The sequence below is a fragment of the Heterocephalus glaber genome, unplaced genomic scaffold (genome assembly GCF_053883595.1).
Source record: "Heterocephalus glaber isolate CG9 unplaced genomic scaffold, H.glaber_assembly_v1.0 deba00001004, whole genome shotgun sequence".
NCBI classification, from domain to species: domain Eukaryota; kingdom Metazoa; phylum Chordata; class Mammalia; order Rodentia; family Bathyergidae; genus Heterocephalus; species Heterocephalus glaber.
In genome coordinates this window covers 4,865,592-4,882,390 of record NW_028258179.1, presented here as the reverse complement: position 1 = coordinate 4,882,390, position 16,799 = coordinate 4,865,592, and the positions used below count along the sequence as shown (strand labels likewise).

The window sequence follows — 16,799 nt, the reverse complement described above, 5'->3', positions numbered from 1 at the left end:
ACCATAATCAGTTTGGGAACATTTTCAGTCACACCAAAAAGAAACCCAATACCTATCAGCAGTCCCTGCTCATTCCCCAGCCATCCTCATGAACCCCTGCACCCCCTGCTCTCTGTCTGTGGCCCTAACATAAATGGATCATGTAATCTAAGCCCTCACGACTGGCTCACTTACTTAGCACAATGTCACTCATTCCATCCATGTTGTAGCATAAATCAGTACCTCATTCATCTCTTTATGGCTGAATAATACTGTGGAAGGGGTCAGAGACAAGAATAGCCCTATTCAGCCATGAATTCATCTGTGAATTAATCTAGTTATGAGTTCAGCCTCCCCGTAATCCAGTCACCCTCCAAAAGCCCCACCCCTGAACACACGAGACTTTCAGGGGGCATGTTAGATCCAAACCATACCATAGAGCTACTTCAGCAATTTCAATTCCAAAGGAAATTAAATCAGTATACCAGTAAGACATCTGCACACTGTGTTTACTGCGGCACGAGCCAAGATAGGAAGTCAATATAAGCATCAGTGGACAAATAGATAAACAGAATGGGATGTATATGCAATGGAATATTATGCATCCTTTAAAAAGAAGGAAACACTGTTAATGAATAAAGAAAAAGGAATATATATGCAATGGAATTTTTTTTTGGTACCAGGGCTCAAACTGAGGACCTTGCTCTTGCAAGGCAGGCGAGGTGCCACTGATCTAAATCCCCATCGCCTGCAATGGAATATTATGCAGCCTTTAAAAAAAAAGAAAATTCTGTCATTTGTGATTATGTGGATGAACACAAAGGACATTATGCTAAGTGAATGAAGAACAAAAAGAAAAATACTGCATGGTCTCACACAGCATGTAGGATTTAAAAAGCTGAACTCAGAAAGAACGGTGATTACTAGGAGTTGTGAGGTAGGTAATTGGGGAGATATTTTACAAAGGATACACAATTTCATTTAGACAGGCGGAAAAAGTTTCAGAGATCTGTTGTACAGATGACCATAGTGAATATTAACGTATTATATACTGGAAAAAAATTCCTAAGAGGAGATTTTAAATGTTCTCACCACAAGAAAAGTGTATGAGGTAGCAAAAATGTTAATTGGCTTGATTTAGTCATTCATATATATTCATAGATATATATATAATACATTGTACAGAACATAGATATATACAATTATGTCACTTAAAACTTTTTTTTTGGTACTGTTGGTTTTTTTGTTTTCATTTTGTTTTGTTTTGTTTTGGTACTGGGGATTGAACTCAGGTCCTTGTGCTTGCATGGCAGGCAGCGTGGTACTGTTGTTTGTTTGTTTTTTGGTACCGGCGATTGAACTCAGGACCTTGCACTTTTGAGGCTGAGTTAAATCCCCGGCCCTATCACTTAAAGCTTTTAAATTAAAAAGTTTGAGGGGCCGAGGATTTAGCTCAGTGGTTCTGGTGCCTGCCTCACAAGCGCAAGGTCCCAAGTTCAATCCCTGGTACCAAAAAAATAAAAATAAAAAGTTTGATTAAATTTTTAAATAAAATTTTTTTTAAAAATTTTTTAAACAAAATGCAATATTAAACATTTTCTATTATTCTTGCTGTAAACAATGTCATACCCATTGTTTGCCTCAATTCGTTTTAACGTACAAATATGGAACAGCAATCAGTGCTTCCTACCAGGCTTAGAACATTTATTTTTGAAACAATGAAAACAAACTAAGCTGATTTTAGCTGCTTCCCCAGTGACCTTTTATTTGCTCTGGGGGGCACTATTAGTCTTCTTTGTTATTCTATATATTTATTTTGAAAAGTAGCATTCATTTAGTCCAAAATTCAGAAGGTAGCAAGGGATCGCCATGACAACACCTCCCTCCTAGGCTGCCAGTGTGTCTCCTCCGCCCCCAGCACTGTCCATCCGTCTGTCCAGTACACACCATCCTCTTCCTGCCTGGTGTCAAGACAAGAAGTGACAGTCATTCCGGGAGGTGCGAGTCCCACCTCTACCACCTGTCAGCCCCTGGCCTTGGGTGCAGCCTGCCTCCCCATCTGTGAAGCAGGGATCGTGACCCCTGCCTCGTGATGGTTCAGAGGACCTTCAGAGGTCGCTGGGAGAGCCCTGGGTTCTGTGGAGCCACTGTGAAGGAGTGCAGTGTGGCCCATCCCCAGAAAGTCTGCTCACGTGCCTCTCTGGGCTCGCAGCTTGGTTCCCCCTTTGGATCAGGCTGTTTCTCTTGCTGCCAACCTAGAGTCCTCCGTGTCGCCTCTTCCAGATGACAGACATGGAGTGGGGCCCTGGGACTTCCCCTGACTCACGTTGTCCATGAGAATTCTCAACCACTCTCAGACTTCACACTCACCAGAATTTCCTTTTGAGGTGCGGCACAAACATCGACCCTTTTGCCTTAACACTGTGGATGTCCATCTTTCAGCCTTGGGGCAAACAGTAAAGACAAACAGTGAACTCACCTGTCCTGTTCGTGGGTCGTTGCTTTTTGTTCTCTGTGAAGACTAGTCACTGCACTGATATGGAACCTGGCTGACATCCTCCCTACCAGCCATGACTCTGCAGAAGAGAGCAGTTTTCAGTGTGGATTTTCCTCTCTGCGAACACGTGCACACTTTTAACAAAACGTTCTCACCGAACTGCCCAACACGCTGGAGCGGGGGCCTCTGAGCACTTGACGGGTCCTTAGAGGAGGTCAAGGTCAAGGCAGGGATGTTGGCGTGCTGGGGCGAGGAGCAGCTGAGAGGCCAGGTTCTGCCTTTCTGGCCTTGGACTCCTCCTGCCACCGGTGAGCTGCATTATTCTAGGGGGCATAGCTGTCCCTGACCTGCCAGGCTTCAGAAGGAGGCTGATGACTCCCCCAGTGCCTGGGGTGCACGCAGCTCTGCACAGGAGGGGCCACCTCCCTTCTCTCCAGACGCAGGATGGATGCATGTGTTTGCTTTTGGCTTTCTAACAATGTGCTCTCATTATTCTAAATCCATTCACCTGATCCACACCACTGAGCCCTGACTTACACACTTGCTTTATCACTGAACCTGGTGCTTATTTCTTTTGCACCTCTCCCTTCCTTCCCCAATAATACATCCCACGTCAGTACTTAGAACACATTTTTTGTATCTGAGGACATACGTTATCTTAAGATTTTTTTTAATGTTCTTGGCTTTTGCATGTATTTTTCAAGCTGAGAATATTTAAAATTGCTATTTCAGCAGCCGCAAAGCCATCCATATGCTGTCTGGATCATGTTAAATGTGCAGGGCACTTCTTGTCCCCTTTGCTGCCTTGTGTGTGCACGTTGTTTCTGCTCTGCCATGCCTGTTTGTCATCCCTGCCTTGGAGTTTGCTGATTATGGACTGAACCCTCTACAAACTGCCAACCATTTAAACTGGCTCCCAAATCTCCTCATCAAAAACTGAAGTTGTCCCATGATAACTTGACAGTAGAACGTGATGAGTCATCATCCAAAAAGAGCCAGACACCCTATAGCTTCACTAGCCAAGGGAGCTAAGAAATGGCTGGAAATGTGTTCATTGACAGTGGCCGGCATTACTGGGAAGTGGTCATAAGCGGAAGCACATGGTATGCCATTGCCCTTGCCTACAAATCAGGCCCGAAGCACGAATAGATTGGGAAGAGCTCTGCTTCCTGGGCCCTCTGCTGCTGCAACAATAACTGTGTGGTGAGACACAACAGCAAGGAAATTCCCATCTAGCCCCCCCCACATCTTCAACGCATTGGCATCCTGCTGGACTATGATATCTATGATGCTTTGAACTCCATCCACCTCTACACCTTCGATGTGGCTGGCGTTGTGTGCCTGTGTGCCCCACCTTCCCCGTGTGGACCAAGTGCTTGATTATTATGACTGCTCTTCCTATCCCAGACCATTTGGACTGCACAGAGCAGCTGCCCTGAGCACCTGGCCATCAGAGCTGCTTTCTGGGGGATAACAGAGTTTGAGGCCACTATTTAGGGTAGGGAGAAATCAGCTAAGACAAGGCTCAAAATAGATTTCTTTTCTTTTACTGTGTTTAAGTGCAGGCTTTAATAATTTCTTTAATTTTTTTGTATTTAGAGGAAAAGCTATAGATTATTTATAAAAAGAAACATAATCGGGATTATAATTTAGGAATTACTTGGTTTTAGGGCTCAGTGGTTCCACCACCTGCCTTGAAAATGCAAGGTTGCGAGTTCAATCCCCGGTACCAAAAAAAAAAACAGGATTTACTTGGTTTTGCACATTAAGAGTCTCATGAGTTTACCAGCTCTTACAAGTTTTGTTTCATCACAGTCTATGGACCTGCAAAAACAATAATAACAACCACACACACACACACACACCCCTTTTATAGATTTGTATGTTTAATCACCTTCTCACATAGTATTTCATACTACACTTGATCTTAACCAAAAGGCCGAGAAGCGATTAGTATTTCATACTGAGCCCATGACAGTGCATAACGGAATATGCAGCTGGGGTTTTTTTTTCCATGTAGTTTATTAGTACATTTTAGGTATACAGTACAGTTGCACTCATCATTGTGATCTTGTACCTTTACATGATTTATCTTGGTTCTTATTTTTTCCTCATTCCCCTGCCCTCCATTCAACCCCTCCATCCCTCCCTATTTTCACAAAGACTTTGTTTCCATGTTTTTCCTTTTCACATATTTTTTCTTTTCCCTTCTGTCCTTTCCCGTACCCCTTCCACCTCCCCTACTCCTTTATGCAGCTGTTTTAAAGATAAAAATAATTTTGAACCTAGTAGGGAAGTAAACTGGCTTTCTTGCTCTGGATTAACTTGAAGTGTTTTAACTATAATGTAAAAAAATCATGTATTGGATCAACTAGAATGGAGAGTAAACGAGAGAGAATGGAAGTAATTGAGTTTGGACCTCCAAATCACCCATGGCTCAGTCTTTACCCTCTGATGGCTGATGGGATAATGTTGGAAAGAAAGTTTCCAAAGCCTTTGTCCATGTTTCCCCACTTCTTACAGGGCTAAGGACTCTGCGCTAACATTATGAATGAGATCGCAATTGAAAATAGTCACTTTGAATACTACAGATTAATAAAAAATTCAGACTGATTTGTGTTTTATCAGAAGTAGGATTTTGTCTCATGATATGAAACTACTTCATTCTTCCTCCTATTAGTTTTCTTAGAACTGTGAAATAGTTCACTCTATTTAATAGTTGTCCTATTTCCCCCTCCCCAAAATCAAGTTTTCTTTGGGGGTGAAGGGAATAAACAGGTACTGTCATAAGTGACAAAAAATAAAATAAAATAAATGTCCAGGGCACCTTAGGGAAAAAGAACATCTTCATCATGGCGGATCTTCCCTTCGGGGCACATGGCCCAGTTCCCCGTTGGTCAGGTCCCTTTGGGGTTTAATTTTTGAACTTACTGTTAGTCCGGGGATTTTTACATGTGGTTGCTGATGGGTTATTGTTCTCAAATAAGAATGTTTTTACTTTTTAAAATATTTCTTTATATAGGATTAGTTTGATACTTTCTATAACAGATCATTTTATTAAACCCAATCATAAGAACTGGCAAACAGACACCCAGGCCTATAATCCCAGAACTTGGGAGGCCGAGGCAGGAAAACTACCGCAATTCAAGGCCAGTCTGGGCCACACAGTTGAAGACCAGCCTGAACTGCATAGCAAGACCCTGTCTCAAAAAAAAAAAAAAAAGGCAAATAAGAAAATTACTTGCCGGTGACTTAATGACTTGACTATCAAAAAAGTACCCCAAAACCAAGAATAGGAAACATTAATACAATAATTACCTGAATTCAATATAAAGTTACTATATAAACACTAGCAGCTTTGTCAGCAGCAACCAACTGTAAAACAAGTTTTAATAATCACCTGTAAGAAAATACAATTTTTAAAACCTCATTTATTAAAGCCTCAAACTTATACAAAGCCAGGAAAAACTTCAGAAAAATGGGCAGGACCTATATGAGGAAATTCTAAAGCTATAAAAAATGAAATGGCACACTTTGTTTTGGATAGGAAAACTCAATACCAAAAAGATGTCAAATTTTAAGTTTATATATAAATTCAATAAAATCCCATAAAAGCATAGCAGAAACTGTGAGAACTTGGATAAATTATTCTACAGTCCTTCTGGAAAATCAATATGGAAGAAGAGTGAAGAAAGTCCTGAAAAAGAAGAATAATTTGGAATGATGTGCCCAACTGCAGTGTGTGAAACAGTATGGTCAAGAATAAGCAAAAGTAATAGAACAGCCCAAATTTTAGAGAAGAATACTTGAGAATTTGTATGAAAAAAGCAAAAATGGAAATAGAAAACTCAGTAGTGTTGTGGTAACAAACTACCCACTTTTTTAAAAAAATAGCTACCTCCTTCACTCTAAAATAAATTCTAGAATGGTAAAAGCTATAAATTTTTAAAAGTCATAAGGATACTGAATGTAAAAGTATGTAAATTCTTCTGTCATCTTGTGTTAGAGCCATTAATGAATGGTATATGTCGCCTTCGGGGACATCTTTCAGAAAGCAGATGGGTTCCTCAGGATGGAGGATCTCTGCAAACGCTTTTGTGTCCGTGTCACCATCCCGCTGGAAGCAGTGTAGCTCCAGCCTAAGACGGGACCGTGCGTCGTCCAGGCCAATTTCCCCCCCCCGTTCGGGGCGATGATTTCGGGATGGTAGGACCACTCTGATGGGCACCATTGGCTTTCTAATCCCAGACCTTCTTGCTTCCTTCAGTCTTGAGGATGATTCTCTCCTGTCCCTGTTCCCCTGTTTCTCCCCCCAAAACACACATCTCCATAGGGATGATTTTTTTTTTTTTTGGTACCAGGGATCGAACTCAGGACCTTACCCTTGCCAGGCAGGTGCAGTGCCACTGAGCTACATCCCCGGCCCCTCATAGAGATGACTTTTAGGAAGACAGAGGTAGATAAGCTGTGTTCATGTCTATGAGGAGTGTTTTGCCTGTGAGGCTATCTTAAAGCTCATCTAGACATTTGCCAAGGGAGAGAGACCTCCCCTCACTTCTGAGCACCAGCTGGACACATTCATCTGAATCGATGAGATCTGCCTGTTTCAGGCTCTCAGAGAGACCTGGCAAGCTGCAAGCAGGCCCTGCTGAGAGACAGGCGACAGGTGTGAGCCCAGTCTGTCTGCGCTTGCTGTCTTGCTCTTCCTCTAAACTCATTGCTGCTTTCTCCGTCTAGGGACAAAAACTAAATTTGGGCCATCAGGGATCCATGGTGTGAATTCCAGCAGTTTGTACATGATCCTTGGCAGTTTGCTTGTCTCAGTATTATGAGAGTTTGTTTTGCCAGATGGCTTCCATAAACACAGTGGTCATTTGATGCACCTTTATCAACTACTCAAATGCATACAATATAAAAAATGTATTAATAAGTGCAAACTTGGAAATTATTTCCTGGGTTTGACTAACAGGTTCTTCCGTGCTGTATTAGTCACCCTTCCCATCTCTGGAAAACAAACCTGACATTCCCAACAGGAAGGAGGAGGGGTTTGTTTGGCTTATGGTTTCAGAAGGTTCAGTCCATGGTGAAGGGCCTGGTAGAGGAAAGCTGCTCAACTATGGCAGCCAGGAAGCAGAGAGTGAAGGGAGGAGCCAGGGCAAGAATGCACACTTCCAGGTCACAGCCCCAGTGACCACTTCCTCCAACCAGGCCCCACCTCCTCACAGCGCATCCACTTCTGAACTCATCCATGGATGCATCTCCTGCCGAATACAGCGCCACATGACCCAGTCACCTTCCAAAAGCACCATCTCTGAACACATGAGACTCTGGGGGACATTTCAGATCTGAACCAGAAAATGTGGCTGGCTATATGACCTTGGGCAAGTTACTCAAATTCAGTGCACCTCAGTTTCCTCATCTATAAAATGGGGATGAAATTAGCTAATAGGATTAAATGAGTTAATAATTAATAGCTTAGTAAACACTTGCAATAGTACCTGGTACACAATAAGCACTATATATATATTTAATCTTCCTCCCTCCACCTCCTGAATGCTGAGATTAAAGGCTTGCACCACCACACCAGGCCCAAATTTTCTTCCAAAGGAGGTTTCTTGTGATTAGCTCCAAAGCACTGGAGCAGCTACAGTGACTTTTCACAGCGAGCCCCGTCTCCACCCTCCAGCTTGGGAGGCCTGTGTCCTGGGCCTGGCTCCCTGGGTCTGTGGACCCTGGTGAACACAGGGAAAGCTCGGAGACTACTGCAGCAGGGCCGCAGGAGCACAGGCCTTGTGGCGCTGCTGCTGCCACTCGCCAAGGAGTTCAGTGCAGTGCTCAGTGGTCTCCCAAGTGACCACAAGAAGGGTTGACTCCATTGTGCCCTGGGGGTCCCCGAAAGCACAGGGCCCCAGGGCAGCATGGCCTGTCCCTTCACACTCAGCAGAGCCCAAAGGCTGCCAGCTTGCTCAGTGACCAGGAGACAGGGTGGGGAACTGGATCCTCTAGACTAGGGTAAAGCAAGACACAGTGCTAACTGAAGTCCTTCTGGGACTCCCCTAAGTCTCTGTGCAATTATTCCTTACCCGCCCCTCTGCCCCTGCATCCACTCCCTTCTTTCTCTGCTTGCTTGGCCGTGGTCCTGTGGGGGTCTGCTTGCAGTGGCTCATGGTCCTGTCCAGGGTCCCTCTTTATGCCCCCAGCTTCCTGTCCCCATCCCCTATGAGTGCCTTCAGTCACAAAAGCAGTCCTGTTACCAAAGTTCCCCAGCCCCACACCAGGAGTCACCAAGATCCTGACTCCACCCCCCCCACACACACACACTCACACTCACACTCACTCACACACTCGGGAAACTGTAGGGTGGAGTTGTGGCTCCCCGAAGCAATAAAATCAACCATTTATGGATAAGACCACTGAAAACTGAGCCACATCTCATCTGACTTAGAAAAATAGAAAAAAAAAGTGACATTTCTTCTACCTCAGTGCTGCAGAGCACATTCACCCTTGTTTGGGTCCCTGTGAGCAGCAGGGCCTGCTGTGCTCCGAGTGCCTCTGGGAAAAGTTTGGGAATGTGGGGCCTGAGGCGAGGTGTTTAGGTCATGGGCTCTACCCTGGAGACAGATTCATGCCAGTGGTAAGAGCTCGAGGCCAGGAGTTTGATCTCTTCCCCCCCCACCCTGTCCCCCTCCCTCCCTCTCCCTCCCTCTCTCTCCCTCTCTCTCCCTCCTACAGGAGGCACAGCAACAAGGCCCTCACCAGATCATCCTCTCCATTGTAGACTTCCCAGCCTTGAGAACCATGACACAAATGAACTTGTATTGTTTATGCATTACCCTGTCTGCAGTATTCTGTCACAGCAGCAGAAAATCAACTAGGGCAGACCCTCTCACTCACACACTTGGGGCCCTCTCCTGTTCCTTTCATCAGGAGACTTTAGGTGTATAAAACCATTTATCTCCTTCACTAAAACACTTTCCTTGGCCTTGGACTCTGGGGACAGAGATTGGTAAGGATCTGAGCCCAATTCCTGACAAAATTCTGAGGTTTCCCCTTAATCCACAAGTCCCTGCTCCAGGCTGCTTTTGCTTCAAAGAGAGACACTGATCAGATATATTTCCAAATGGAGTAAAACAGTTGGAGTCTGCTCCTCCTTCTTGCCAAATTGTGTTTTGATGACTTGGTATCACTTCTTGGATAAGCTGGATGCTCATCATTCTGAACTCCTACTCACAGAGGCTGCTGGAGACTGTGAAAAGGCGCTTCTAGGGTGTGGGGTTTACTGCCATGAGCGTGCCGGGCCTTATTAAATGCCAAAGGCCACTACCTAAGTACTGCCAGGAAAAGAAGCCAAAAATCAGTAATTTTAAAAATCATTCGTTCTGGATAAAACTTTCTTAAATTAAATAACCAAATAAAGGAGTTAAAATATTTAATTACTAAATTTGAGAGTACATTTTGTCAATTGCTATAGCCAGGAGGCTTCACCAGGAAATAATATTATCTAAAATTAGATCCTTTACTTTATTTGGAGTTTTTAAAAGTGATTGTGGTAAGTGATTGGGAACACCTGTTTTAAAATGTTCCATGTTAAAAAAAAAAATAGAGCTGGATCCCTACTTCACACCTTAATAAATTCCAGATGGATTAAAAGTACAAATGCACACAGGACATGCATAAAACTCAATATAAGTAATAGAAAAATAGGTGAAGGTTAAAAAAAATAGGTGAAGGTTTATTTAATCTTGGGAGGTGAAGTGAGAGGCCTTTCTAAAAATGACAGCAAAGCTATAAGCCATTTAAAAACTTGATGGATTTAACTATATAAAAAATGAAATTTCCATATGATGTTCACCTATATTTAAAAGTCAAGGCAGAAACTTAGAACAGCATTTTGACATGTGAGAAGCGAACAGATAATATTCTTGATATACAAATAACTCTTACAAATCAGTTAGGGGAAAAAGGAATACTTCAGTGGGAGAAGAGTGATGGATATTGGCATAGTTTAAGTCTAGATGGCTCCTAAACTGTCATGGGATTACAGGGAGGACCTTAGAAGGCCACTGGACCATCTGAGCCAGGGGTTTGTGGCCGACTCGCTGCGAGGGCTCGGGGCCTGCGGGAAGAAGCAGCGCTGCGGGCGTGGCCTGGAAGTTCGTTCTCCCTTCCAGCCCCTCCCTCCCTCCCTCTCTCTGCTTCCGGTCCCCCAGGCCATGAGCAGCTGTCCTTTGCCAGGCCCCGTGCCATGCCTCCTGCTTGGAGCCGGCAGACTCTGGACTGGAACGTGAGCCAAAATAAACCTCCCCTCCTTATAGTTGTGGGTGTGGGGAATTTTCTCCCAGCAAGGAGGAAAGTGACTAAGACAGATATAAAGTGCTTATTGATCAAGATTTGCACGTGCCCAGTGACCTCATGAGTAGATATTCAAGCTGACTGGTAACCAAGGGAAGAGGGAAAGAAAGAGAAGCCACACAGCATCACCACCCCCGCCTCCATGAGGCCCAGAGCGCCTTTCTCACCTGCTAGATTAGCAAAGGCCAAGATTGGGAGCCGTGGTGCTACTGGCACAGCCTCCCTCTATCAGCTCCAGTGAGACCTCCCGGCACCCCGTGGAACCCCCTACAGCTGGAACTCAGTTCTGCCACTGATCCATTCAGGGACTTAACATTCAGGAACAAAGAACATCGCAGCAAATTTCAAGTCCCATAAATAGTATGTGTATATTCTCTGACCACAATGCAATAAAATTACAAATCCATAATAAGAGTATACATGAAAATGAAATATAACTAATTGAAATGACAATAAATATTATAAAAGTTTGTAAAGTGATAACATTGACACGGATAAACAACTGTTGGGGAAATTCTAAGGCAAAGGAGGGGGAGAGGCGGCGGGGGCGGGGGGGGGGCGCTACAGCGCATGCGCAGTTGTGGTCGGAGCGCCAGCGCGGCGTAGGTGCGTTTATTTGAGCGGACTGAATTGTGAATCGAGAAAACACACAAGGATGAGAGAAACCATGCTCACCACATTCATATGGGACATGGGCAGTAATGGGCTGTGAATAGCAGATCTTTGCTCACCATTTGCCACAAAACGTTCCAGATGGGTTGAAGTTAAACACACACATGTGTGACACACAACTACTTGAAAAGCCACAAGAGAGGACTGTGGAAGTGCGTGCTCACGCACCCACCAAGACGCCAGTGTCGGGACCCACCTGGGCTTCACAGCAGATGACCGAGTGTCTTCCCTAATGTTCCAAGCTCAGTTTCACATCTGCACCACATTGGCTAAAATGCCCGGTGCACCTGTAATCCCAGCACTCCGGAGGCTGAGGCAGGACGATCGGGGCGATTTCAAGGCCAGCCTGTACTGCATAGCAAGATTGACTCAAAAGGGGAAGACACTTATGTTCTACACAGCCCAAGATGGGTTTGGGGAGCAGTGGAGAGCAAAATACAGTGTGGCCCACATCACTGCCTTCCAGGCACAGATGTCCTCTGGGGACAAAGACCGGAGTCAGCTGACCGCCCCCCCCCCGTGATGAAAGAGAAGTGCAGGAAACTATAAATATGATACATACTCTGAATTTGTAAACATCTAGAAGCATAAAGAGCAATGGAGGGGAAGAAAATGCCATGGCAAACCTGAGAAATAAGAGCATCCCAAGCATTTAACAATCTGCTAATAGTTAAGAAAAGCTGAGCGACCGGGGATTTAGCTCAGTGGCACCGCGCCTGCCTCGAAAGCGAAAGGTCCTGAGTTCAATCCCCGGTACCAAAAAAAAACGAAAGGCTGGGCATGGTGGCACCCACCCATGCAGTCCCAGCACTCGGGAAGCTGAAGGAGGAGGATCGCAGTGAGTTCAAGGCCAGCCTGGGCTACATAGTGAGTTCAAGGCCAGCCTGCAGTACACAGCGAGATCTTGTCTAAAAACACAATGTTAAGACAGTCCTTAGCATAGCAACTCTGAGGGTCCCTGGTGAGTACAGATATGCAGCAGTAGTGGAGGTATTGGAGAGGCCACCAGGCAAGCACCTGCTTATACACCTTGACCTTGGGCACTTGGAGGGCTACCGAGCTCTCCTGCTTCCAAATTCTCTCAAGCACTTTGGGCCCGGGGGCTGAGGGGAGAAAACAAGAAACTATGTGTTTAGAGATATTTTTTACTCGTGACACTAAACCCAAATCCTGATGGTGGACTATTGCCTTCCCAACCATGCAGTTCCATGGAAAAAGATTACATAAAATAATATTAAATGAAAAAGCTGATCGCAAGCTATTACGTGCATGTCCATGCCAATTAGACATTGAAGTTGCTGGGAGGGCCCAAGAACCTGGGAGAGTACAGGCAGGTTCGGTCACAGAGCTGGAGGTACAGTAATTGTATATTTTGCTGTTAGTCTGACATTTCTACCACGCACCCTAACGTTGGGTTAATATTCTATACCCATCCCCCAAAGAGACCGACTTTAAAAGGAGTGTTCATGGTTCTGCCCAAGTGAGTGTGACATTGCTCAGGTCAGCTCAGTGCCGGATTCCCTGGGCTCAGCCTGAGGCTTCCAAGTGCCAGAGGTGTTTTTGGGGCAGGGCCCAGAGGCACAGGAGCAGCTGCTGGGCTCCGGGCTGACGAGGCCTGGACAGCATCCTCTCTCATGAGCTCATGTGAAAGGCCAAGCCTCCAGGCCCCCAGTGAACATTTGCCATGCCTTTCCTGTCACCACTCGGCTCTGTGCTTGTGCCCATGAGCTCATCGCTGCTGGGCAAGTCCCCCTGGGTCAGATAACTGCCAGGGGCAGCGCCTTTCCCAGCCTCTCGCCCCTGCCCTGGACCTTGAAGACACAGGGCTACCCTCTAATGCATGTGGGCCAGTGGGGGAGCTGCCTTCCTGACAGCACTGGAGTCTCCACTCCTCAGGCCACAGCACTCCCAACCCAGCTGGCCCCTTCCTGCCCAGACCTCCCAGAAACCGAATAGGAAGGAATGGGAAGAAGGTCCAGTGAGGCCCCAGAGCCGAGGCTGCTGACAGATTGACAAAGGCCCCAGAACTCTGAGTGCCGCGAGTGGCTCGGAAGCTGCGTCCGGCTGTCTGCCAAGCGGCATACATTCCCACGGGAGGCTCTCGCAGGGTGCAGACAGCTGTGCTCCAAGCAGATGTCCTCGCAGGGACCGAGGCCGCGCAGCCGGCCCTGTCCCATGACTCACTGGGCAGCCTGCAGCGCCTGGCCTTGGCTGAGGGCAGATTTGGAGCCCTTGTGGGGGCTGTGTATTTGGTCTCTGCTTTCGCTGAGACTTGGGGAGCCAGGCTCTGGAGGTAGACCCAGGAGTCACCTGAGAAAAGATAGGGGACAGAAGGCAGCCCTAGGGGTGTCAGGGCTGTGATGGTGACATGCTCAGGGAGCCGTGGGGCTGCAAGGCTTCAGTGCTGAAGCTGCCAGGGCCTCCCTCAGGGTGAGCACAGCCTCAGGGCTCCTCAGCCCCTGTCACTCTGGAGAAGGTCCTGCCAGCCTCCCATTCCTAGCCAAGCCTACCAGCCAGAAACCGAGTTCAATGATCACCCGTCCTACTTCAGGGGCTTTACCCCCAAAGCTCTTGGGGAGCAACCCTAGCTCCGCAGCCCCTGTGAGACCCTGCTCTCTGCAGCCTAAGGCAGACAGGAAACCAAGGACACAGACACAGTGGCAGCTGGAGGGCTGGAGCCAGGTCCAGGGGTCATGGGAAGGAGTGACTCTGAAGGAGGCGCATCTCCCAGCTCTGCTCGCAGGCTGAGGTCCCCCATGGCCTCCTGCAGCTCAGCCACCACTGGCCCCTGGGTTTTCTGAGAGCTCCTCCCTGGCCTCGATGACTGCCTGAGCTCAGCCTGCTCACCCTGAGAAACACATTTGGATCTGATGGGGTAAGAGGTGCTGAAGTTAGAAATATTTGCCTAGTTCAGTCATGTGGATGAGCATATGGTGCGCGCATTTCACCTCCTCGAGGGCTCCAGGAACTGTCTAACTCAGGAAGTATCTAATTCTATAGAGGCAGCACAAGACCTTTAATCATCCCCATCAAATAATTTAAAACATGATTTTTAAAGACAACAGCACTTGCTCAGTCAGCCTGGACTCAATTCTCAGGATTCGCTTTGCTGTTTCCGGAGCAGAACCACCTGGTCCCCCAAGCTCGCCTCCCCACGCATTGTCCCCTTCGCCCTGCCACCCATCACTGAGGGGAGAAGCCAGGGTGGTCCCAGATGTCCCCACCTGTGTACAGGGCTGGGGCGGGGCTCAGGCAGACCCACTGTTCCAAGGGTGAACTGAGACAGGTCAAGGACGGGCATCCAGGGCACAGGCTCCCTGGGGACCGTTCAGGGGCTAAGGGTCTCTCTGAGACAGTGGCACTCGATTGGAAAGCCAGGCTTGATGCTTTGGGACTGGGCCAACCGGGTCACCTGCCCCAGTGTGGGCAGCAAGGACCCCTGGGAAAGCGGGCACTTGGGATTTCAGCTCCTCCACTGGGGAGAGATGCCAGGTAGCAACATCTGCTGACACGGGTCTGCACCACACAGCGTCTGCCCTAGAGCACCTCTGTGAAGACCAAGACCCCTGATCAGCTGCTTGGCAGGAAGTCCAGACCCTACTCAACTCTGAGCTAGGGCTTCCTCCCTCGACGATTTCTCCACTAGGCAAAGCAGGAGTCCCCTGAACAGCGGACAGCGGGCAGCTGGGGGGAAGGACTCCTCCCTGTCAAGGCCAGGCTGTGCCACCAGGGAACTTGCTGGGCAATCCCAGGGGGCAGGTTTGTTGTGTGATGTCACACATCGGGCCCAGAGACTCTTCACGGTCACTATAATGGTTTTTGAAATAATTTATGAACTTCAGGCTTAGAAGCACTTCTCCGCCTGTGTGAAGCCCCCTGCCAACCCTCGTCAGCATCTGCGAAGTCGTGTCTCTCTTGCTGCTGCTTCCTGGCATCCTCAGTTCAGAAGATGACCCCTCACCAGGGAGCAGTGAGTGGCCACAGCTCTCGGGATAGATGTGCAGAGCACACAGAACCGGGGGTCCCTGGAGCTGACTGGCAACCCCAGGACCTGGCGAGCCCATTGCATGATTCCTTCTGCGAGGGGCCAAGTACAGGCTCCGGACAGATGTTGAGGTTCTGAGCCCACTTCCTCAGGCTTGGCTTCAATGCCTGCCCTTCACCTGCCTGCTGACAGCCAGATGGGGAGCAGTTGCTCCCCAGAACCTATCTGTGGAGGACCTGTCTTCTCTTCTTCCACAAGAAAGGGAAAAAAAGAGGGCTAAGCTCTGAATGCAGGCCATCTGGAGCAGGTGATGGCAGTGCCACTGGGAAAGGGTCAGGTGGGGGAGTCCTGGGGTCAGGACTCCTGGCACCATGAGGGTGAGCCCTCCCGGCATTTCTGCCTTTCCCAGTTCTCTCCTAAGGCCAGGCTGGTAGGTGCAGACGCCACAGAGACCTGGCCAGGCCTCTGTCCCTCAAGGGCCTGCTCCACCCAATGGTCCTGGGCCCCCGCCTGTGAGTGTGGACGTGCGGTGCGTTCCCTTCCCTTGTCCGCCTCAGCTGCTTCCTGCTGCCTGCGCCAGGTCCCCCCGCCCCCGTCCAGGAGGCAAGGGCGGCCCTTTCCCAATTACAGGTGCTGAAACCCAAGGCCCTGCGCAGAGATGGGTCCTGGCTAGGCTCCCGCGGCAATTTCCCTGCCTGGCCTCCTCGGGAACCGCTCATTGCCTGTTCGTGTCCTCGCTGGGAAGTTATGCAGCTGGAAGGAGCCCTGGGATGAAATAATTGCCGAGAAAGCAGATGGGCAGCCCAGCAGCCCTCCCTCCTCTGCGGGGCTGAGAACCCGCCGCTGCCCCCCAGGGCCAGGAGGGGGCGCTGTTGCCACCCACCGCTGGAGGGGGCTGGGGGCTGGGGGCTGGGCCCTCCCGGGCCTCCCGGGCCTCCCACCAGCCTGGCACACTTCCCTCTCCAGGAAGCCCACCTGGCTTGCCCGGGCTGGGAGAGGAGTCTCTTGGGGTGGCACTTTGGCTGCTGGGCCTCTCCAGTGGGTCCTGAGGGAGCTGAAGGGGTGCTCCCAGCTACAAGTGGATGTGAGGACGGCAGGCTTCACTACCGAGCTGCCAGGCCCAAGGCCCAGGGGCCTGTCTCCCTCCTTTACCGTCAGGCAGAGTTTAACACTGGGCAGTCCGGACAGTGTCCCGGATGCTCACCTCAGCTACCCAGTGCGTCAACTGTCCCCACCAGGCCCTCTGGGGTCAGGGCTAGAAGGAGCAGATTTCCGGAGGGAAAGGGAGAAAAGGGTCACAAACACAGGCCAGTA

General features: G+C 48.3%; 1 protein-coding gene across 4 annotated transcripts in view; it reads right to left on the bottom strand.

Annotated features, from left to right (window-relative positions):
- Cops7b (COP9 signalosome subunit 7B) overlaps window positions 1-16,799 on the bottom strand; it is a 157,378-nt gene that overhangs the window by 41,727 nt on the left and 98,852 nt on the right. The window contains exons 7-8 of one of the 4 annotated variants that reach the window (XM_087209300.1): window positions 2,459-2,555; window positions 1,631-1,940 (exon numbers count right to left, since the gene is read on the bottom strand). The exons of 1 other annotated variant lie outside the window; for it this stretch is intronic. In XM_087209300.1, the coding sequence (XP_087065426.1) occupies window positions 1,826-1,940; window positions 2,459-2,555 (212 nt within the window). In that variant the 3' untranslated portion in view covers window positions 1,631-1,825. Of the gene's footprint in view, window positions 1-1,630; window positions 1,941-2,458; window positions 2,556-16,799 lie in introns of those variants that run through there. 2 more of the 4 variants (XM_087209299.1, XM_087209298.1) reach the window with 2 other exon arrangements.